At 47.0% G+C, this 23,095-nt stretch overlaps 1 protein-coding gene across 1 annotated transcript in view; it reads right to left on the bottom strand.

The window, feature by feature from the left end:
* Positions 1 to 1,479: 1,479 nt before the first annotated feature.
* LOC124267712 (nuclear pore membrane glycoprotein 210-like) overlaps positions 1,480 to 23,095 on the bottom strand; it is a 48,251-nt gene continuing 26,635 nt past the window's right edge. Inside the window, 24 exon segments of the mRNA XM_046702694.1 lie at positions 1,480 to 1,610; positions 1,907 to 2,126; positions 2,421 to 2,674; positions 3,203 to 3,349; positions 3,999 to 4,346; positions 4,576 to 4,799; positions 5,656 to 5,828; positions 6,259 to 6,430; positions 6,709 to 6,800; positions 6,998 to 7,153; positions 7,656 to 7,787; positions 8,110 to 8,190; positions 8,972 to 9,151; positions 10,376 to 10,438; positions 11,130 to 11,265; positions 13,555 to 13,682; positions 14,270 to 14,398; positions 14,819 to 14,920; positions 15,159 to 15,194; positions 15,196 to 15,264; positions 15,507 to 15,613; positions 20,713 to 20,905; positions 21,109 to 21,208; positions 22,713 to 22,786. Coding sequence (XP_046558650.1) covers positions 1,480 to 1,610; positions 1,907 to 2,126; positions 2,421 to 2,674; positions 3,203 to 3,349; positions 3,999 to 4,346; positions 4,576 to 4,799; positions 5,656 to 5,828; positions 6,259 to 6,430; positions 6,709 to 6,800; positions 6,998 to 7,153; positions 7,656 to 7,787; positions 8,110 to 8,190; positions 8,972 to 9,151; positions 10,376 to 10,438; positions 11,130 to 11,265; positions 13,555 to 13,682; positions 14,270 to 14,398; positions 14,819 to 14,920; positions 15,159 to 15,194; positions 15,196 to 15,264; positions 15,507 to 15,613; positions 20,713 to 20,905; positions 21,109 to 21,208; positions 22,713 to 22,786 — 3,447 coding nt within the window.

Below are 23,095 nucleotides of genomic sequence, written 5' to 3'. Positions count from 1 at the left end.
CAGGCCATCACCATACACCTACAAGGTCAGGAGCCAGGCCATCACCATACACCTACAAGGTCAGGAGCCAGGCCATCACCATACACCTACAAGGTCAGGAGCCAGGCCATCACCATACACCTACAAGGTCAGGAGCCAGGCCATCACCATACACCTACAAGGTCAGGAGCCAGGCCATCACCATACACCTACAAGGTCAGGAGTCAGGCCATCACCATACACCTACAAGGTCAGGAGTCAGGCCATCACCATACACCTACAAGGTCAGGAGTCAGGCCATCACCTTACACCTACAAGGTCAGGAGTCAGGCCATCACCATACACCTACAAGGTCAGGAGCCAGGCCATCACCTTACCCACCTACAAGGTCAGGAGCCAGGCCATCACCATACACCTACAAGGTCAGGAGTCAGGCCATCACCATACACCTACAAGGTCAGGAGCCAGGCCATCACCATACACCTACAAGGTCAGGAGCCAGGCCATCACCTTACACCTACAAGGTCAGGAGTCAGGCCATCACCTTACACCTACAAGGTCAGGAGACAGGCCATCACCATACACCTACAAGGTCAGGAGCCAGGCCATCACCATACACCTACAAGGTCAGGAGCCAGGCCATCACCATACACCTACAAGGTCAGGAGCCAGGCCATCACCTTACACCTACATAGGTCAGGAGCCAGGCCATCACCTTACACCTACAAGGTCAGGAGCCAGGCTATCACCTTACACCTACAAGGTCAGGAGCCAGGCTATCACCTTACACCTACAAGGTCAGGAGCCAGGCCATCACCATACACCTACAAGATCAGGAGCCAGGGCCATCACCATACACCTACAAGGTCAGGAGCCAGGCCATCACCATACACCTACAAGGTCAGGAGCCAGGCCATCACCATACACCTACAAGGTCAGGAGCCAGGCCATCACCATACACCTACAAGGTCAGGAGCCAGGCCATCACCTTACACCACCTACAAGGTCAGGAGCCAGGCCATCACCATCCCATCACCATACACCTACAAGTTCAGGCCAGTCAGGCCATCACCTTACACCTACAAGGTCAGGAGCCAGGCCATCACCATACACCTACAAGGTCAGGAGCCAGGCCATCACCATACACCTACAAGGTCAGGAGCCAGGCCATCACCATACACCCACAAGGTCAGGAGCCAGGCCATCACCATACACCTACAAGGTCAGGAACAAGGGTATTTGTCCTTACATCAACGACCACAGTCAAAGATGTTAATACTCACCAACATGACCAGGACCCTGGCTATCGACACTCACCTACAAGAACAGCGACGGCTGTTGTCAGGATGAGCTGGCACAGTGCTATCAATACTCACCAATAAGTACTAGAACCTGGCTATCGATACTCACCTACAAGAACAGCGACGGCTGTTGTCAGGATGAGCTGGCACAGTGCTATCAATACTCAGCCAATAAGTACTAGAACCTGGCTATCGATACTCACCTACAAGTACAGCGACGGCTGTTGCCAGGATGAGCAGGAACAGGGCGAACCAGGACTGGTATGTCATGAGGAAGTTGAAGATAAGCGTGCTCCAGCCGATGTCCCGTGGTGTAGACAGTCCTCAGGCCTGGTGAACAAACAGGGAAACATACAGGAAGAACATACAGTAGAATGAGTGAGTGAGTATGGTTTTATGCCGCTTTTGGCAATATTCCAGCAATATCAAGGCGGAGGACACCAGAAATGGGCTTCACACATTGTACCCATGTGGGGATTCGAAACCGAGTCTTCGGCATCACGAGCGGACGCTTTAACCACTAGGCTTCCCCACAGCCCCACATACAGTAGAACGTACAAGACACACATGAGACATGCGGCCTACAATTGTGATGAAGATAAATATTCCCCTCATATAAAACTTACGTGACACATCTGGCCTGTCTCCGATGAGTTTGATGTAGACTGGTATCTTAGCTCGTTGTCCTGTACGTCTGTTGACCAATTCCACGTGCAAGTCAAGTGTCTCCCTCTCCCAGACACTGAGAGAGTCGAGGAGACGGACAGGAAACAGTACCACACTGCCTGATTGGCTATCCTGGTCAGGTGACAAGGCTTCAATCAATGTCCCATCACTCACTGATGCCTGAAAAAAAAAATAATTAAAAAAATAAAATAAAAATAAATTGTCACCATGTTTTTAAGCATGAATGGTGTTCCAGAACCCCCAGCAGCCTATGCTAATCATAAGGGGTGACTTGAAGTCTGGCTCACTTAGTTCACGCCATGTCAACGTACTTTGTGTTATAATTTTGAAATTTTCATTTTGTTGTTTAGGAATTGGGTGGGTTAGGGTGCTTTACTTGAACTGCGGTTCTGTAAGTAACAATTGCCAGGAAGTTGATGCAATGTGACCAGCAACGAAAACGTTGTGTCTAACCTGCATGTCCTGGACGAGATGGGGCAGTGTCGAGATTCGGATGGAGGAGAGAGGAGCCAGGGTCGTCAGGTGGATCTCAGCGTTGTGAATGTAGAAGGCAGGAGCAAACTCAAGGTCACATGACGCAGGAAGCTCGGGTTGGCTGTCCTGCTGTGTTACTAATACAACCAGTCTTATCTTGGAGCTGATGGTGCTCAACAGTTGATAGTTGTGAAACTCCGACATTATGGGTGTAACCTGACAGGTAAGTTGCCCTGAAGGTGAAGGTCAAAGATATGAACTAAACAAACATTTGTCGAAACAGTCAGGAAAAATCAAATGAAAATAGAAAAGAGATGAAGTGGCACTTTCAAATCAAAACTCTCCCCTTTCACTTTGTAAAACAATATTGGGCATTGATAGTGATATCTGGCAAAGAGGATCAAGGACAAGTAACTGCCAACTGGCAACCAATGCCAGAGGTCTGTTTACGCCAAGAATTTTTGCTGTCTTACAGATATTGAATATAAGAAATAAACATTATTTTGTCAGATTCAGTAATTCCCTAAGATAATGCCAATGCTGTTCAAGGCCAACATCTTCTGGGCCAGATGTCCAACACATCTGCAAACATTTTTAGGAGTCAAATCATGGTTCAACTATTATCTTCAAAACCAGTACCACATTCCATATTCTCAATGCTACGACTACCTCTAGTAAGTTAAAGTATGGGAATGGCTGTTGCCGTAGCAGTACAATCAAATCTGTCAAAGAGGACCTACGCGTTCAGCAAATGTTCAAACCTTTTTCAGAGTCAAATCCTGGCACCACCCTGAAGAGGTCGTTTACATCAACATCAATGTCTTTTTTGGTGAATTCCAGGCGACATTGGAAGGGGAGGAATGGTGGCTGATAGCCATGGCTCTTCAACTCTGCGAGACAGTTCTCTCCTGGAACAGTGAGTGAGTGAGTGAGTGAGTGAGCGAGAAAGCAGGAGCTGAACTAAAGTTTCTTTTTATTAGTGAGTTTAGTTTTATGCCGCACTCTGCAATATTCAAACTATATGGCGGAAAGTTTCTTTTCTATGTGCACTATGAATGTAAGTGTGAGAGTGAGTGAGAGAGAGACATATGGCAAAACTATGTACAGATATCCTTACACATCAAAGGGAGGCAACTTTATTGCAACCGTGGAACAAATACATCGAGTAAGAAATGTTTCAGCGAATACTTTGTCAAGAAATACTGAATCAGAAGAACAAGAACACTTGCAATCCAAGGAATCATATTTCATTACTGATCAGATTTTGTACTGGTTAATCTTGAATGAGTTTGTGAGCTGGGCACTGTATAGCATGTGGGAGAACAGCCCCAAGTGTTGCAGGTTACAGACATTTACAACTCTGTACAAGGTTGACAGCCTTAAAGAGCTGGGTCCCTTTTCACAAAGCAATCTTAGCGCTAAGACTCTCTTTAGTCTATGTAAATCCTAGGAGCTACAACTGTCGTAGTGCTAATACAGCTTTGTAAACAGAAAGCGTGGGCCACATGAGAGGACAATATCAGGTAAGATAGTAACTAGCCAGAACTATCATCTTACCCAAAGGCTTGTCCTCCGAGCCCAGACTGACAGGAATATTCACAGGCCGGCGACCAGGAGCATTACTCAGGAAGCCGACACCATCCCCAACGGTTGCCTTGGATACTGGCAGAACTATGACTTCAGTATACGTGGTCAAGTCGGCACTAATGTTGTTGATGACGACGGATCTGCCGACACTGGTTGCCGTGGCGAGGCCAGTGTCAGGGTCGATGTCGACAGATGTACCCTTCGCTGCCCAGCTTCCGGGAATAGCCTGAAACAATGGAACAAACCCATTAAGATTAGACCCCCTAAACAAGCAACGACATCTGATATATTCACACTTCCTAATGACATTCAGTTGTTCTGCTCAGCATAAGGATCAATCATACATTTAAACTGAAAGGAAATCAGTGCAAACATCTGAGCAATATCTGTACCCAATCCATAAGTCGTGGAGATATATTGTCAACAGTAACTATGGGATGAATGGATCGACAGATGGATTGATGGATCAACGGACAGATTGACAGATGGTCAGAGCCATTACAAATAGTTTCTTGTTGGGTTTAAGAGATATTGAATGTTAACACACCTCTCTGTGACACGAGCGGTGTACTGAAGCAGATGACGGCCCCGAGGGAGACGACGGCCTGGGCGGGGGTGGGGGTGATGACATAGTTTACTGGAATGTTGATGTAGTCGGCCATCCATGGGTTGTTCAAGTCCCACACTTTCAGGATGGTCTGTCCGGCCTCTGCAGCGCGGACAATCAATGTGCTGTTATCGGTATCCTTAGAAATCTGCAGTAGGTCATACCTGGAAATGACAAACTGCCTATATCAGGGCTGAACCTTCAATGTACAGAAAGAGTCGTGGTGTTTCCACTGATAATGACAAACAACTAGATGACCATCACTAAAACAAGGATGTAAGAATATTATTTTATACTAACTCAGACTATTTGCCTCTCTCTCCCTTGACCCGAGATACAGAGACATTCTGTGTTGTGTTCGCCAAGAACAATAAAATCGTCTCTCCCAAATGCACGCCTCCCTGCACATTAGCACCGGCTCCGCACATGACCAGCCAGTGACTCGTCGATCTCTCTCATTGTTGTAATGTCCAAATAGTAAACATTTAGCGTCTAAGGATGGTTGGGAGTGTACATTAGAGTGTGAGTCAGGACAAATTAAGTTAGACCACCATGCCAAGTTGAGGTATTTGAGGTCTTTTCTTAGGAGGTGAGGTGAAATGGGGTTTAACATCATACTTAAGAATATTTCACTCATATGACGACGTGCATGCGTGTGTATGTGTGGCTGCTTGTACTAGCCCAGACTTAAGCTTGTTTCATAGTGCTACCATGCCACAGTAAAGCATGAACAAGCCACTCAGACACATAATACTGACTCTGAGCTGACCAGTCCTTGTTGTACCCAGGCTGAGAACAAGAACCATATTTTAACGTCTTTTGGTATGATGCGGCCAGGGATCGAACCTGCGACCTTCCGCTCTCCGGGAAGACGCTCTAACCACTACACCACGGAGGCAGTCTCTTTTCTTAGGAAGAACTTCTGGTTGACAAATAAGTTATATGCTCTTCCTTACCAATTTCAATAAGAAAATCCAAGAAACCTTGACTTATTTAGTAAAGGTATATTCCATTCCTTACCTGCTGCATCTCATCTGCAGCTGAACGCTGGTGGCAAAGAATGGCATCCCTGTGTCGTCATGGTAACTAACAGAAAACTTGAGCGTGGTGCCAACTGGTATGCTGGTCAGGTGACCAGTTGATGTGACGAGTGGAGTGTCTGCATTTATCATCACAAATGAGACGGGTTTCACCTGAAGACAGATAGACACAGAAAGATGCCTCTGTAGCAAGGAGATCAGATCCTGGCAAAACTAAGGGAAGTAATTCTGTACAGTAAAAAGGGGCAGGAAAGGTTTGGTTTGTATGTTGTTCGACGCAGCACTCAGCAATACTCCAGCTATATGGCAGAGATCTGTAAATAATTTAGTATGGACCCAACAATCCAGTGATCAACAACATGAGCATCGATCTACGCAGTTGGGATACAATGACACATATCAACCAAGTCAGCGAGCCTGACAACCCGATCCTGTTAGTCGCCTCTTACGACAGGCATGGGTTGCTGAAGACAAACTCTAACCCGGATCTTCACGGGTGGCGGTAAAGGAGAAGAGAGAAGAAAAATATGGAAGACTGTCTGGAGAAGACGAAGGCAGCCCCAGTTTATCAGATGAGTGTTACCTTGACGAGGATGACGAGGGTCTGGTTGACACCAAAGTCCTCCTGAGCGGTGACGTGGAGAGCTGCCGTGCCTGTCTGCAGCCCCGACACAAGGACGCCGTTCTGCTTCATGGTCACCACAGACTTATCGCTGTTGTGCAGGACGTGGTATGTCAGACGTGCCGCCAGATCTCTACAGAACATTTGCTATCATCAGCATATACCACATGACATTCTGAGCTGACGAACTGACAGGGCAACTTTAATGTACCAACCATTTCAGGTATATCAAGTATTCATAAAAAGTAGTAGGCAAATCTTTCATCATAATCATGTATTTGATTGAAATGCTCAGTTTTCAATTACAATTCAGTATTGTGTACTGATAATCAAACAAAGTATGAGAACTGCATTCAACTTTAAGCTTCACCATTTAACCTGAAATATGACAAGATATCAGCATCCACCCACCTGTTGGTCTTGATGATGGTCTCAGTGTTGGGGGTGATGAGGATGTGACCGTCACAGACGCTGGGGTTCACCAGGGATAGCTTTTCAAACACCTGCCATCACAACGTATACAAGGAATTAAATCATGTGGTTTTACAGTCAAACATATGGCAGGTGACAATATTTCAGTAAGATATCAGCATGATCTCTCAATAAGAGCTAAAATTATGCAACTTGATCAAGCTACAGATCAAGATGATGAACTACTAAGCACCGTTAAGAATCCCATTTCACAGACTCCGTAACTCACCTGTATTTGAATCTCATCTCGCAGCACTATGTTGCCGGTGACCTGGTTTGAACTCTGCTGTGAAGGCGTCACACGCAGACTGACAGTCACATGACCAGCTTCAACAGCAAACAGCCGCTGAGCGAAGTCGCTTTCCTCCGAGAACAGAATGTTGCTCTGAAACATCACATCCCACAATCTTAGTGTTCCAGAACACATGTTTCCAGAACACACGTTTCCAGAACACAGATTTCCAGAACACACGTTTCCAGAACAAACATTTCCAGAACACCCCCCAGAACACCCGTTTCCAGAACACCCGTTTCCAGGACACACATTTCCAGAACACCCCCCAGAACACCCGTTTCCAGAACACCCGTTTCCAGGACACACATTTCCAGAACACACGTTTCCAGAACACACATTTCCAGAACACCCCCCAGAACACCCGTTTCCAGAACACCCGTTTCCAGGACACACATTTCCAGAACACACGTTTCCAGAACACACGTTTCCAGAACACATCTTTCTATAACACATCTTTCTATGTGTCATTTTAGTCATTTTCCAAACCAATCTAATGGCTTGGCTCCATCTTTAACGTCTCAAAGAAAGTGCTTGCTGGTTTCCTCTGGCCCATATGCCTGGACAAAGAAAGACGTGACAATATGTGTCTCACCTTATGGTAGACTGATTTGAGGGAGACCAGTTTACGGCTGTTGACGGACCAATGGAAGGACAGAGGAGGCATAGAGCTGCCGAAGGTGAAGGGCGTTTCATGTTCTGTCAGTCCGACTGCATACACAGGCAGCTGAATCAAGTAGAGTGAGACTTAGACCCATGACCCCACACACAACACACACAGGCAGATGTTAACAGAGCATAGTATATTTATCCAGGTTCAAGGAAGTTTTTTAGTGCTTGCCATACAGGTGTTCCGACAAGCTAATTATACACAAGTTCACACCTGTGGAGAGAGAGTTCAGTGTTACGAGATTGACAACAATATTAGAGCAAGTTTTGTTGAACTAAGAATGTGGCACCACCCTGAGCCCCATGTGGTGTGGTCCGGGTTTCAGGCAATGCTATATGTCCTGTCATTAGTGTGTCAGTGTGATGGAGGTACATCTCACCTGTGTGCCAGTCTGGACCCGTGTCAGTGGGGAGTAGATCCGAACCCCAGCCAACATCACAACGTTCACGACAGCATCATCCTGGAGGAATAAACATCAAGAACATTGATGAACAAAAACTGAGTGTTGGAAAAACTGGTTTTGACTTGACAAATGAAAAGGTGTTATAATTTATGATCAGTGTGCCAGCTTTTAACACTGGACATTGTGGGTGGATGTGTTATCCAGCTGTATCAAAGCAGGATTGGGCAAATTAGTGCCACCATTTCATCTACAACTGATGCTTCTCTTAACAATTCATTGACATATATACAGTATACTTTACATGCTATTAACTGTACAAAAGTGAAAACAGAATCCCTAACTATCCAACCTTCTGAGACTGCTGTTATTAGAACCCTAACATTTAAGATTAGGGCCTTAGTATGTAAAAATAGCATCTGCAGGGTCACTCATTGTTACACACTTTAGCTCCCTAACTATGGCAATAAGTGAGTCAACTGAGACGACAATGACCTACCTGTGAGTTGACAATGACCTACCTGTGAGTCAGCAATGACCTACCTACCTGTGAGTCAACAATGACCTACCTACCATCTAACATCCACCCACAATGACCTACCTACCTGTGAGTCAACAATGACCTACCTACCTGTGAGTCCACAATGACCTACCTACCATCTAACATCCACCCACAATGATACCTACCTGTGAGTCAGCAATGACCTACCTACCTGTGAGTCAACAATGACCTACCTACCATCTAACATCCACCCACAATGACCTACCTACCTGTGAGTCAACAATGACCTACCTACCTGAGAGTCAACAATGACCTATTTGTGAGTCAACAATGACCTACCTGTGAGTAGACGACTGTTTCCCCGGTGATTGGGTCAGTACCGACAGCTTTCCCGACAACACGTGTGGTGCCGAGTTCGAGCCCCTCCAGAAGTCCACTGGACGACACGGAGGAGATGCTGCTGTCAATGATGGAGAACTCGATGGTGCTCTGGGGCTGCGGGCCACCAGTAGCTCGGACCTGGGGGTAGGGGGCAGTGTTACAGACACTTGTCCTCAAAGAAGGTCTCAATGGTAAAGGTACACAAAGAATACATTGAAATTAAAACAATTAGCTGCTTCTTATTAACCAATACTTAAGTGAGGTCACATGCAACCAAAAATCAAACATAATTAAAACACAATTATCACTTATTCATGACATATAATATACATTGCTGGTAATGAAAACCTATAAACAAAATTATAAAGCGCAATCGCAAATCAACAGTGCAAAATTGTGTACTTTCGGTTTACTTCCCAAGAAACTAAGCAGCCGGGATACCGAACCCAGTCAGAGCGGGTGGGTGTGCACTCAAGTGTAACGGCTGGTTCATTTGCAGATGCCTTCACGGCTCATTGTGTGTGTATATATAGAGATGTTGGGTTTTGTAAATACAGGCTCATTTTTTATGTATAACATTTTGCAATCAACAGACATCATAACATGTCATGTGTTCAAGTATCACACCTGCCTGTCTGTGTAATTACATAATGTGACAGAGACCGAACTTCGGGCCATAAATCAATGCATTTTGTTTATGGTGTATAGCCTGATTGGTGTTAAGTTCAAATTGCATGTGGTCAGTGATAGCAGCTGTGTATTGAATATTGTCAGACAGGCAGGCAGACACACAGGTGTCAATAAAACAAGACATTGAGTTTTGTCTGTGACAATGACATATCTATATCACAGTTAGAAATTCTGTACAACGCTAAATAATGACATTGCTTTTAAGCATCGAACTGAGAAAGTGACTCGGTAAGAAGAACGTGTGGTGAAATAGACAAATGAAATTATATAAACAGTTAATTTACTGTCATATCATATAAAAGCTCGCCCTGTGAGATATCAACAAAACATTAGAAAAATAGCTCACACCAAAGCCTTCACCCGGTATTCACCCGACAACCCGCTTCCAAGCTGCGCTGAAACCTATTTCACTGGCACATGCTATGAGCGCAGCCAGCTGTTGAAACCCGTTTTCCCCAGAAAAGTGGGGAAAATTACTGAAAGCGTTTGAACTCCGATTTCGCGTTTTTTTCATCGTTATTTTTAACTTTATAAGTTGAATTTGCATTTTGACGATTTTGTTTGGTAAGTCCATACCGAAAGGTATCAGAATCTGCAAAGTTGTGTTTTTCGTTGCATGTGACCTTTAAGTGAGAGCGTGACTGTTGCTTATGCTGTAGTAAGTCAACTTACCTGGAACTTGGCACCAATGATGATGGTGATGTTCTTGGGCTCAAGACGAAGGGGAGGAAACACCTAGAAAAACCATGATCATCATCATCATCATCATCATCATTGTTAGGAGCATTCTCACAAAGCACATATCTTCACATCTCAACATACACAAACCGTTTCAAGATTCATTCAAACCTAACAAGTGTTTGCCACTAATATGGCAATGCCCCCGCCGCTAAAGAATGGAATATTTATAACATATTTACTACTTTTCATTTTTTGGTCACATACAAAATGCCTGAAATGACTGGTGTCCGCATAATCACCGAATGTAGGATGTCGACATAATTGAAGACATTGGGTGCAATGCTTTATGAGATATCGCGTTTACAAGAGTTTGAAAAGTGGTCAAAGTGTCGTGGTGACTGACTGACTGAGTTTAGTTTTACGCCGCTTTTAGCAATATTCCAGCAATATCGACTGGTGTGGTAATCCCCAGTGTAAATCGACTGGTCACTGCAAATTTGAAGTGTACTGGTGTACAACAGTGCATGGATACCTCGTTAACAAGAATCGGGCACGTCCGGACGCCGCTGACTACAAACACATACAACAACTGGTTGAAGATATAGACGTGGATCATACCACTGAGTGTTGTAGTGGAAGAGTTAAATACCCTGTATCCAGTGTAAGAAATTACTGAATGTCATCTCACCATTAATCCACTCAGATAATTCTATCATACCTTATGCAGTAATTACTGGTTACTTACCTCAACTGGTTTTGGTGTGCTGTAGACGGTCTCGCCAGATGGGAGGTTGACGAATGCGGTGAGTGAGGTGTGCCCTACCACAGCTCCGTACACAGTGTACACTGCTGAGAGCTTGTCATCCTTGTCTGTAGAGGACCTGTCAACAGATAAACATGATTGTGAGAGAGGTTATTGTGGTGAAGTGTTTGAATCTGGACCAGACACACCATCAAACTTAGTCCTAGGTGTACTGAGGTGAGGTGAGGTGAGGTGAAATTGGGCTTAACGTCGAAAGTTAGCGAGAATATTTCACTCATATGACAAGCGTGCATACATATTTATGTGTATGCGGCTGCTTGTACTAGCCCAGACTGAAGCTGGTTTTATAGTGCTAGCCCACTGAGATACCATGCACTAGTGAAGCATGAATACCCCACTCAGACACATTATACTGACTCGAGCCCACCAGTCCTTGTTGTACCCATTAATGCTGAAGCCCAGGCAGGGACCAACAAGTACCATATTTTAACGTCTTTTGGTATGACAGGGGATTGAACCCGTGACCTTCCGCACTCGGTGGGCCAGCTCTAACCACTACACCACCACGGAGGCGGTCTCATTATGCAGAAATTATGCATCCAATGATTCCTGCAGCCTGTGAAACCCTTCCTAGCCCTGGTTTACATCACTTAAAAGCACCATTTTCAGCAAATATGTATGGGACACCATACACGATATCTATGAAGGGAATCAAACCGGACTTTTCGCATGATGACAAACACTTCCAACTGTTTGCAGATACCCTAATGAGAACCATATAGAGCATTGTCAAACCTGCAATGCGCAGACCAGCATAGCGTCACACTTCAAACCAAAGATTCGAACAAACCTGTTCCCAGGATCTGTAATTCTTTTTCATGAAAGATCCTCCTTAGGGTTTATATAAGCATTAAAATGTCCATTTTAATCCCTACGACAGTTGTAACTATGTTTTGTCTTGTTAGACCACCCCTACCCGAACCCAGAATGGACCCGTCCGCCAAGAACAGGTAACTCTAGGCACTAACCTCGTACCTCACTTTCCATGCTGAGCGGCAGTATCAGACAGAATGTGGGTGGCCATTCCCAAGGAGGACTCTCATAAAAAAATCAGCAACCTCTACAGGTTTGTTCGATTCTTTTTCATGAGTGATCCTCCTTAAAATTTACATATAGCATAAGACAAAGAGTCCTGGGAGTGGTATTCTGTCTGATAAACTACGCTCCCGAGAAGTGGAATTTCCCAACTATAAAAGAAAAGGGAACAGCTCACTTACCTGGCCACTTGACCTCTTCAGCCAATCAGGTGAGGGCGTGGTCCAGGGTCAGGGTTATCTATTTTGCTCATATGCAAATGTGGCAGTGAACCACGCATGTAGTAAACAATAGTGCCCCACCCCATCCCGAGTTTCATAAATACCCTGGGGAGGGAGAGACATTAAATCCCATGAAACCGCGGCAAAGCCTAGATTTCTAAGGAATAATGTGCAATATTGACATGCGGGGGAGAACAAACCATTACCATAAAAAAACCACCAAGTAAGGGTAAAGGGAAGGATAGTTGACTGCAAACCTGCCACCAGTAAAACCAGATAAAATCGTAATGCTATAGCTCAATGCGGCTGAGAGTTACGACTCTGCCCACTGGAGAACTGACTGACCCGAACCGAGCACGCTCACTGGAGTGTCTGTCAAGTTGATAATGCGGATGAGCGTGCTGGCCGGCTCCAGATAGCCCCACGGGCAGATCTCCTCAATAGGAAGAGCCACAGCATAAGCATAAGCCTTAGATGTGGCTACTGCTCTAACCAAATGAGATTTTAACCCAGAAGGTGGTGTTAACCCTTTCTGTGTATAGCTCTCGTACAAATGGCAGAGACAAGCCACCTAGATATGGTCTGCTTTGTTGCTTGGGAAGGCCAGCCTTACCTCCACTGTAACAGCAAAACAATTGGTTATCTCTCCGGATAGCCAATGTCCGCTTGATATAAGCCTTTAGGGTCTTACGCACATGTAAGATGTGAGCGCCCGAAGAGGTACCTGGTGGGAAGGCTGATTGAAGCTGGAAGCTCAATAGAAGCATTTAATGCGGCGCGATTCTGGACAGTGGGCATGCCACCCACTGACCAACAAGCATAAATACCACCCAGACACATTATACTGACTCCGAATGTTGTTGTACAGGACCAACCAACAAGTACCATATTTTAATGTCTTTTGGTATGACGCGGTCGGCCTTGGTGTACTGAGTTCTGGTAGTAACTCTTGAGCAGATCAAATGATTTACCTGAACGTGTTGATGTCAAACACAGGGACCAGTTTGATGCCCATTAAGTAGAAGCTGAAGCTTGAGGCACATAAGGCAGAAGAAACTTTAGAGAAGAAGGTTTCCATGACAACCACTTACCTGACAGTGATGATGTCAGATGCAGGCTCCAGCTTGAGGCCCATAAGGGAGAAGAAGCTTGAGAGAAGAGCGTTGCCATGGACGTCCAGGACCTGCACTCTGGCCTTCAGCTCCTTCCGGACCTCCACCTGGAACAGTCAGCAACGATTTGGGACAGCTAGTCAGCGAGTCTGCTGCCGTGTACAGTCCATGTTCAAGATAAACAGCAAGTCAACACCATTACCAAGCAACGATACAGAACTTGTCAGGACTTCTACATTTCACTGATTTCCACGATCAGATTAAAGTCTGTCAGACATATCCGGCCTTACAAAGTATTCCACCCATACTTTCGGCTATAAAGTTAGTTCAGGACAGTTAAATCAAGTGAGTGAGTGAGTTTAGTTTTACGCCGCACTCAGCAATATTCCAGCTATATGGCAACGGTCTGTAAATAATCGAGTTTGGACCAGACAATCCAGTGATCAACAGCATGAGCATCAATCTGTGCAATTGGGAACCGATGACATGTGTCAACCAAGTCAGCGAGCCTGACCACCCAATCACGTTAGTCGCCTCTTACAACAAGCATAGTCGCCTTTTGTGGCAAGCATGGGTTGCTGAAGACCTATTCTACCCCGGATCTTCACGTGTCGACAGTTAGTCGAAAGGTAAGCTGCCCCTATATTGAGAACACTGTTTGTTCATTTTCTTAGCTGCTGTCAGCCATTCCTACCTTGTCCAGCACCACAACCTGGATGCTACCGACGCCAGAGATGTGGACGGTGCCAGTCGGGTGTAGGACGTTGTCCAGGCACAGATCATACACTGTGAACGTCTGGGATCCATCCTTCAGTGGGTTCATCTGAAACACAAATCACATATCTTGACACAACACACATCTTGACACTCAATATCCTGGTACTATGCAGACACATTCAACATTACACACATCTTGACGCAATACTCATCTTGACACAACACGTCTTAACATTACACATGTCTTGACATTACACACAACTTGACACTACACATCTTGACACAACACACATCTTGACATTACACACATCTGAACATTACACACATCTTGCAATAACACATATCCTAACATAACACACATCTTGACACAATAGACGTCTTAACTGCACATCAATTTTGTTTCTGACTTTGACCACACCGATCATTTAACGAAGATGAAAGCCTCCAGCTGTATGAAGCCTGAATGAAAACTTGGCATTAGAAAAAGCAATTCAATATCGCTACAAGTCTGAATAAATATACGAACCAGTACGGACTTGGACTTGATGTCATACTTGAGCCCGACAACGTCTGAATTGTGCTCCTCAATAAAGAAATACCCAGAGCCTTTCTTGATGCTTATCATCACCTGAAAGATATAACGTTTGTGTCAGCTCTACCAGTGTTCTGATTCCGTTCGCAAGACAAGATAATGTTCTAGAAGAATAGAAAACAAATCACTGATCAAGCAGCATCAGAATTTACACAATTTAGAAATTCAAACCACAGATCTACAGATCCTGGCACAACAAAGGCACACAACTCTCTGTCTACAGAGCCCCCTTCAACCCAGGGCTATATTCCTATGGTTCACACTTTGTGCTGACCTTGTTGGAGGGATGGTTGAAGACGGACACTTGCTCCCGGCGAGATGAAGGCTGCCTCAACCAGCTGCAGCTCGATCGACTTGCTGATTCGGGGATGGATGGCTTCCTGACAAGACAAGAGAATTTAGACTGTTATGTCCTTAGGTATCACAGTACAAGGTCTGCTGTCACATGATAGGTTTATCTCCAGCAACAGTCGTACCAAGTACAGAGTACCAGGAAACCTGCCCACCACTCAGTGACAGTCCTATAGAACTGACAGACATATAAATACAACAGATCCTGATGGCAGTGTGCTTCTGGTCAAGATTTACTATTGAGAGGAAACCTCCAAGTGTAGCCACTCACAGAAATCTTACTGCCAGCGTTCCTCAGATGTCTGGTGTTGTAGCTGTTGGTGGTTGCCGAGACAACTACTGTGCCTGGTCTTCCAGCTGGCTGAAGAGTCTGGTAAGCTGGAGAGAAAACGGGTGTTTATAACAATGATGTCATGATGTTTATGTCTTATTCATGCATTCTTGTTTACTATGGGAGGAAAACAGAAACTTTCACCTACATGGGTTCCATGCAGACTGACAAACCTAAGATCATAACTGAGTCAATTCTGGGATTTGGTGGTGGTGGTGGTGGTGGTGGTGGCGGCGGTGGTGGTGCTGGAATTCGGTATAACGTCGTGCTTGAGAATATTTGGCTCATATGACGACGTGCATGCGTGTGTATGTGTATGTGCGGCTGCTTGTACTAGCCCAGACTGAAGCTGGTTTTATAGTGCTAGCCCACTGAGATACCATGCCGCAGTGAAGCATGAATACCCCACTCAGACACATTATACTGACTCCGAGCCGACCAGTCCTTGTTGTACCCATTAATGCCGAGCGCCAGGCAGGAACCAACAAGTACCATATTTTAACGTCTTTTGGTATGACGCGGTCGGGGATTGAACCCGTGACCTTCCGCACTCTGGGCGGACGCTCTAACCACTACACCACGGAGGCGGTCCTTCTGGGATTTGAACCCAACACCCAGGAGATCTGTGCCTCTAAGGGGCACAACTCTTCCTGGCAAATCATTATGCAGAAATTATGCATCCAATGATTCCTGCAGCCTGTGAAACCCTTCCTAACCCTGGTTTACATCACTTAAAGCACCATTTTCAGCAATATGTATGGGACATCATACATGATATCTATGAAGGGAATCAAACCCAGACTTTCGGCATGATGACAAACACTTAAAACTCTTGGCAGATACCCTAATGATAAACATATACAGCATTGTCAAACCTGTGTGCTTGAACCAGCATAACGTCACACTTCAAACCAAAGATTCGAACAAACCTGTTCCCAGGATCTGTAATTCTTTTTCATGAAAGATCCTCCTTGGGGTACATATAAGCATTAACATGTCCATTTTAATCCCTACGACAGTTGTAACTATGTTTTTGTCTTGTTAGACCATCCCTACCGAACCCAGAATGGACCCGTCCGCCAAGAACAGGTAACTCTAGGCGCTAACCTCGTACCTCACTTTCCATGCTGAACGTATCAGACAGAATGTGGGTGGCCGTACCCCAAGGAGGACTCTCATCAAAGAATCAGCAACCTCTACAGGTTTGTTCGATTCTTTTTCATGAGTGATCCTCCTTGGGGTACATATAGCATAAGACAAGAGTCCTGGGAGTGGTATTCTGTCTGATAAACTAAGCCCCCGAGAAGTGGAATTTCCCAGCTATAAAAAGAAAAAGGAACAGCTCACTTACCTGGCCACGTGACCTCTTCAGCCAATCAGGCGAGGGCGTGGTCCAGGGTCAGGGGTTATCTATTCTGCTCATATGCAAATGTAGCAGTGAACCACGCATGTAGTAAACAATAGTGCCCCACCCCCATCCCGAGTTTCATAACTACCTAGGGAGGGAGAGACATTAAATCCAATGAAACCACAGCCAAGCCTAGATTTCTAAGGAATAATGTGCAATATTGACATACGGGGAGAACAAACCATCACCATAAAAAAACCAACACCAAGTAAGGGTAAAAGGGAAGGAAAGTTGACTGCAAACCCGCCACCAGTAAAAACCAGATAAAAATCGTAATGCTATAGCTCAATCGGCTAGAGAGTTACGACTCTGCCCACTGGAGAGAACTGACTGACCGAACCGAGCACGCTCACTGGAGTGTCTGTCAAGTTGATAATGCCGGATGAACGTACTCGGCCGGCTCCAGATAGCCACGGAGCAGATCTCCTCAATAGGCAGAGCCACAGCATAAGCATAAGCCTTAGATGTGGCTACTGCTCTAACCGAATGAGCTTTTAACCCAGAAGGTGGTGTTAACCCTGAGCTTTTAACCCAGTAGGTGGTGTTAACCTTTTCTGTGTATAGCTCATACAAATGGCAGAGACAAGCCACCTAGATATGGTCTGCTTGTTCGCAGGAAGGCCAGCCTTACCTCCACCGTAACAGCAAAACAATTGGTTATCTCTCCGGATAGCCAATGTCCGCTTGATATAAGCCTTGAGGGTCTTACGCACATCTAAGACGTGAGCATGCCGAAGAGAGGTACCTGGTGGGGAAGGCTGAGTGAAAGCTGGAAGCTCAATAGGCGCCGTGACATGAAAGGCGCTGTCTCTCTTAGGACGGTAAGTATCTGGCAACCTAATGCTAACTCTGTCTTTATGGAAAACAGTTAGCTGGGGGTCGGCCGACATTGAATGAATGGCGCCTACTCGCCTGCCGGAGGTTACCACCACGAGAAAAGCTGCCTTCCACGTCAACAGCTGTAGGGACAGAGCCGACAGATCGTAAAAAGAGAGGACTGGACAGCCAATCAAGAACGATTGACAAGTCCCAAAGGGGACTGATTCACCGGACAGCCGGACGGATTCTGTCCACGCCTGCTAAAAGATGCTATACAAGAGGGTGCTGCCCCAAGAGTGCACCGTCGACAGGTATATGAAACGCCGTTGAGTAACCTCGAACAGTTGAAGTGGCTAGTCCCGCTTCCAACCGAGACTGGAGGAACTCAAGCACTGTGACTAGATATGCAGAAAAAGGGATAGAGAATCCCCCTGCCGACACACCAGCGCGTATAGCAGGTCCATCTATCCTCATATTGAACGTTTGTCAAATCCTTCCGCTAAGCCAGAATTGTGTTTGCAACTGATGCAGGAATTCCGCTCGCATGGAGGCGATTCTGGACAGTGGGCATGCCACCCACTGAATCCTGGGATTCGGGTGCGGGTGCAAGAAGTACTAACAGTCGAGTTGGTTGGGTGGCCAACTGTGATTGGATCTTGGATGTCAGTGGTATCGGTGGGAACGCCCTGTCCGTCCAATCGAGTTGGAAGGCATTGTTGGCTATCGCTCAAAACACTGGTATCTGGTTCGTCACCCCAGAGGCAAACAGATCCACCTGGAACGACCCCAAAACTGGGAGATAATCCCGGTCTTGCAGCCACTCGTGTGGAGCTAGCATACGACAGGAGAGCGCGTCCGCCTGAACGTTGTCTACCCTCGGGAGATAGACTGGCATCACCCGTATGTTGTACTTGTCGCACCATAGCAGAAACTGCCGCCTCTAGCAGGGACGCTGATACCGTGCCACCTTGCTTCAGGATATAGGTCATGGCCGTCTGGTTGTCCATCTCTAGACGAACCACTTGGCCACGAACCTGATCCACAAAGCTCTCGAACACCCGTCGGACTGCTCTCAATTCTAGCACATTGATATGCAGACTGATCTCGTTCTCCGGCCAAAGGCCTGAGACTGACCTGTCGCCCAGAACACACACATCCCCAACCTGAGAGAGAGAACACCCCTGGATAGGTTCCCGGCGTCCGTCCACCACCACAAGTGAGGGGTTAACCAGTCAGGCCTCACGAGGACCTTCTCGTAGCTCTCCGAGTGGGACCACAGCTGAGCCAGTGCCTGCTGTATTGGCCTCATCCTCAGACGTGCACGCCACATCATCCACAGTTGCTGCTGTTGCCTAGCAACTCGAGCCACGACCGAGCTGAAACCGTGGAGTCCCAAGAAACTGTAAAACAGTTCTCTGAACTTTGGCAATGCGGTCCTGAGACAGGGAAACAATCCCCGTCTCTGTATTGAATCTCGCACCCAAGAAAACCAGATCCTGTGTCGGAACGAGTTATGATTTCTTGAGATTGATGATCCATACCAGCCGTATGAGAATATCCATCACGTGATGTGTGGTATTCCTGCTCAACTGCTGGCCTAACGCCCGGAGTAGCCAGTCGTCGAGGTACGGGTGACAAAATCTGCCCTCTGACCTGGCTAACTGAGCTGGGATTAACACAAGTTTGGTGAACACCCTTGGCGCCGTGGAGATGCCGAAGGGGAACACACGAAACTGGAACCGAAGGTACATGTAGGTAAGCGTCTTTGAGATCACTGAGCGCAGTGTCTCCATCCTGAAAGACGGCACTTCTATCATTTTGTTCAGCCCTTTCAGATTGAGTATGGGTCTGCACCCTCCGTCCTTCTTGGTCACTATGAAATACGTGAAGTAAAATCCCTCGTTTTCGTGACCTTCCGGAACCAACTTGATGGCTGCTTGTCCAGTAGAGACTTGACCTTGGCACGGAGAATGTCTGCTTTTTCCCAGAAGATGGGCACAGGAGTATGCCGCACCCCGGTGAATGGTGGCGGACCTCGCTTCCACTGTGGCATATGGCCATCCCGGAGTGTGGACAGGACCCAGGGATTTGAAGTGGCTTTCACCCATTCCGGGAGGGAGAGTGTAAGCCGGCCGCCTACAGGGACGTGTGGCATGAGGCAGTGCACTCCCCCAGTCGGCAAGTCTCCGCTTGCGTGTGTGGGAGGCAACAAGGGTGGCCGAGGGATATTTAACGGGAAGCCGGGGCAAGAAAGCTACAGGCTAACCTGAACAGGCAAGTGCGTATCGCCTCCCGTCCGCCATCTTGACAAGCACATAGCAAGCCAACAGGGACTAAGACGCAAGATACAACAAATGATGAATGAAAACTTTCAGAAACATTTATCATTTATCGCCCATGCGAATACGAGATAACCATACAAACAGTAGCTGTTTTTGAAGTACTCATCTTGCAATCGTAAGGGAGAAATCAACTTGTAAGACAGGCTGATGGACACATACGTCCATACTGAAGAACGACAGCATGGAAAGTGAGGTACGAGGTTAGCACCTAGAGTTACCTGTTCTTGGCGGACGGGTCCATTCTGGGTTCCGTAGGGGTGGTCGAATAAGACTTAAACGTTGTTTTTGTTTTGTAAATATTTTATTCAAAATATAATTACAACTGTCGTAGGGATTAAAATGGACGTTTTAATGCTTATATGTACCCAAAGGAGGATCTCTCATGAAAAAGAATTACAGATCCTGGGAAAACAAAGGGACACCACTCTCTGCATTGTCAAATCAAACGTTTGAACCAACGCAACGTCACACTTCAAATATAGTTATGCACATTTTCACTTTGCAACAATTTGAAGCACAGTACCAACTCATCTGAAGCACATTTAAATCATAGAAATGACGTCGTTTCTCCACTTACTTCTGACAATCTTCTTGCTGTCCTGTGTGGAGGTGACATCGGTGGTCAGTACGTCAGGGTCGGGGATGGAGGCTAGGCTGGTGCTGGAGACGCTCCAGGTGATGGCAAGAGATGAGAAGTTGTCAAACTTCCGGCCGCTGCTGTCAGTCACGGTAACCAGGATGTCTCTCTCATATTCACAGTGAATAGGAATCTGAAGGACGATATGAAATAACACTGGACACACCCCTACTTTAATTCCAAACACTCAAAGAAGCTTCAAGTTGTAAACCTGGAATATTTACTGCTTGTTATTACACATGCTCAAAAGGCAATATATTTGACAGCTGTGTGGAAGGAGTGGGGAAACAGACAAAATGTTCCAACATCTCTGCATGTCTCCCAGTAGCTACTCACAGGTAGATGTGTCTCGTGGGTGACAGGGCATGGCGGGAGGCTGGGGTCCAGGTTCAGTACTGGCTGCAGATGGAGCTCCACTGGCTTGGCACACAGGAATCTGGCAACAGTGAGGAACTAGCTGGTTAACTGACTGAGGGTGTGACTGAGTTTGTTAGTTTTGGATGGGAGATTCAGTCTAATTGATTGATTGATTGATAGCTTGAATGGTTGTTTGGAACTTTCCACCACAATACAGTATGCAACTCTCCCTCACCTGAAGTGGGTCTACCTGAACAACCCTCCCTCACCTGATGGGGGTCTCCCTGAACAACCCTCCCTCACCTGATGGGGGTCTCCCTAACACAACTCTCCCTCACCTGATGGGGGTCTCCCCAACACAACCCTCCCTCACCTGATGGGGGTCTCCCTAACACAACTCTCCCTCACCTGATGGGGGTCTCCCTAACACAACTCTCCCTCACCTGATGGGGGTCTCCCTGACACAACCCTCCCTCACCTGATGGGGTCTCCCCTGACACAACCCTCCCCCTCACCTGATGGGGGTCTCCTAACACAGCCCTCCCTCACCTGATGGGGTCTCCTGACACAACCCTCCCTCACCTGATGGGGGTCTCCTGAACAACCCTCCCTCACCTGATGGGGGTCTCCCTGAACAACCCTCCCTCACCTGATGGGGGTCTCCCTAACACAACTCTCCCTCACCTGATGGGGGTCTCCCTGACACAACCCTCCCTCACCTGATGGGGGTCTCCCTGACACAACCCTCCCTCACCTGATGGGGGTCTCCCTGAACAACCCTCCCTCACCTGATGGGGGTCTCCCTAACACAACTCTCCCTCACCTGATGGGGGTCTCCCTGACACAACCCTCCCTCACCTGATGGGGTCCTGATCCCTCACCTGATGGGGTCTCCCTAACACAACCCTCCCTCACCTGATGGGGTCTCCCTGACACAACCCTCCCTCACCTGATGGGGGTCCCTGAACAACCCTCCCTCACCTGATGGGGGTCTCCTGACACAACCCTCCCTCACCTGATGGGGTCTCCCTGACACAACCCTCCCTCACCTGATGGGGGTCTCCCTGACACAACCCTCCCTCACCTGATGGGGTCTCCCTGACACAACCCTCCCTCACCTGATGGGGTCTCCCTGACACAACCCTCCCTCACCTGATGGGGTCTCCCTGACACAACCCTCCCTCACCTGATAGGGTCTCTGACACAACCCTCCCTCACCTGATGGGGGTCTCCTGACACAACCCTCCTCACCTGGGGCCTCCAGCCCTCCCTCACCTGATGGGGTCTCCTGACACAACCCTCCCTCAGCTGATGGGGTCTCCCTGACACAACCCTCCCTCACCTGATGGGGTCTCCTGACACAACCCTCCCTCACCTGATGGGGGTCTCCCTGAACAACCCTCCCTCACCTGATGGGGGTCTCCCTGAACAACCCTCCCTCACCTGATGGGGGTCTCCCCGACACAACCCTCCTTCACCTGATAGGGGGTCTCCCTGAACAACCCTCCCTCACCTGATGGGGGTCTCCCCAACACAACCCTCCCTCACCTGATGTGGGTCTCCCCAACACAACCCTCCCTCACCTGATGTGGGTCTCCTCGGATGCAGGGAAGTGGTTCTTGGCGGTCTTCTTGTTGCCAACCTTCAGTGTCAGCACCTGCAGTAGGACAAGACAATTTCCTCAGTATGGTGTGGAAACATGACAGCAGATACTACTGACATCAAATGTTTCAGAAAGTGGTCAGATGTGACATGTTACATTTGGCATTACACTTTCAAGTTCAAACATTTTAGAACCCATACGCTCACAGTCAGGCACCTAATCACCTGCACACGAAGTCAGGCACCTAATCACCTGCACACAAAGTCAGCGATCTAACACAAATCAGCCATCCAGACTGGAATTCCGACAACTGGTAGTCCGGATCACAAACTGTGTGTGCCCCTCGGGTATGTATATATTGGC

Source organism: Haliotis rubra, unplaced genomic scaffold (genome assembly GCF_003918875.1).
Source record: "Haliotis rubra isolate DU_JTF1 unplaced genomic scaffold, ASM391887v1 Scf133, whole genome shotgun sequence".
NCBI lineage: Eukaryota > Metazoa > Mollusca > Gastropoda > Lepetellida > Haliotidae > Haliotis > Haliotis rubra.
This window is presented reverse-complemented; position numbering and strand designations above follow the sequence as displayed.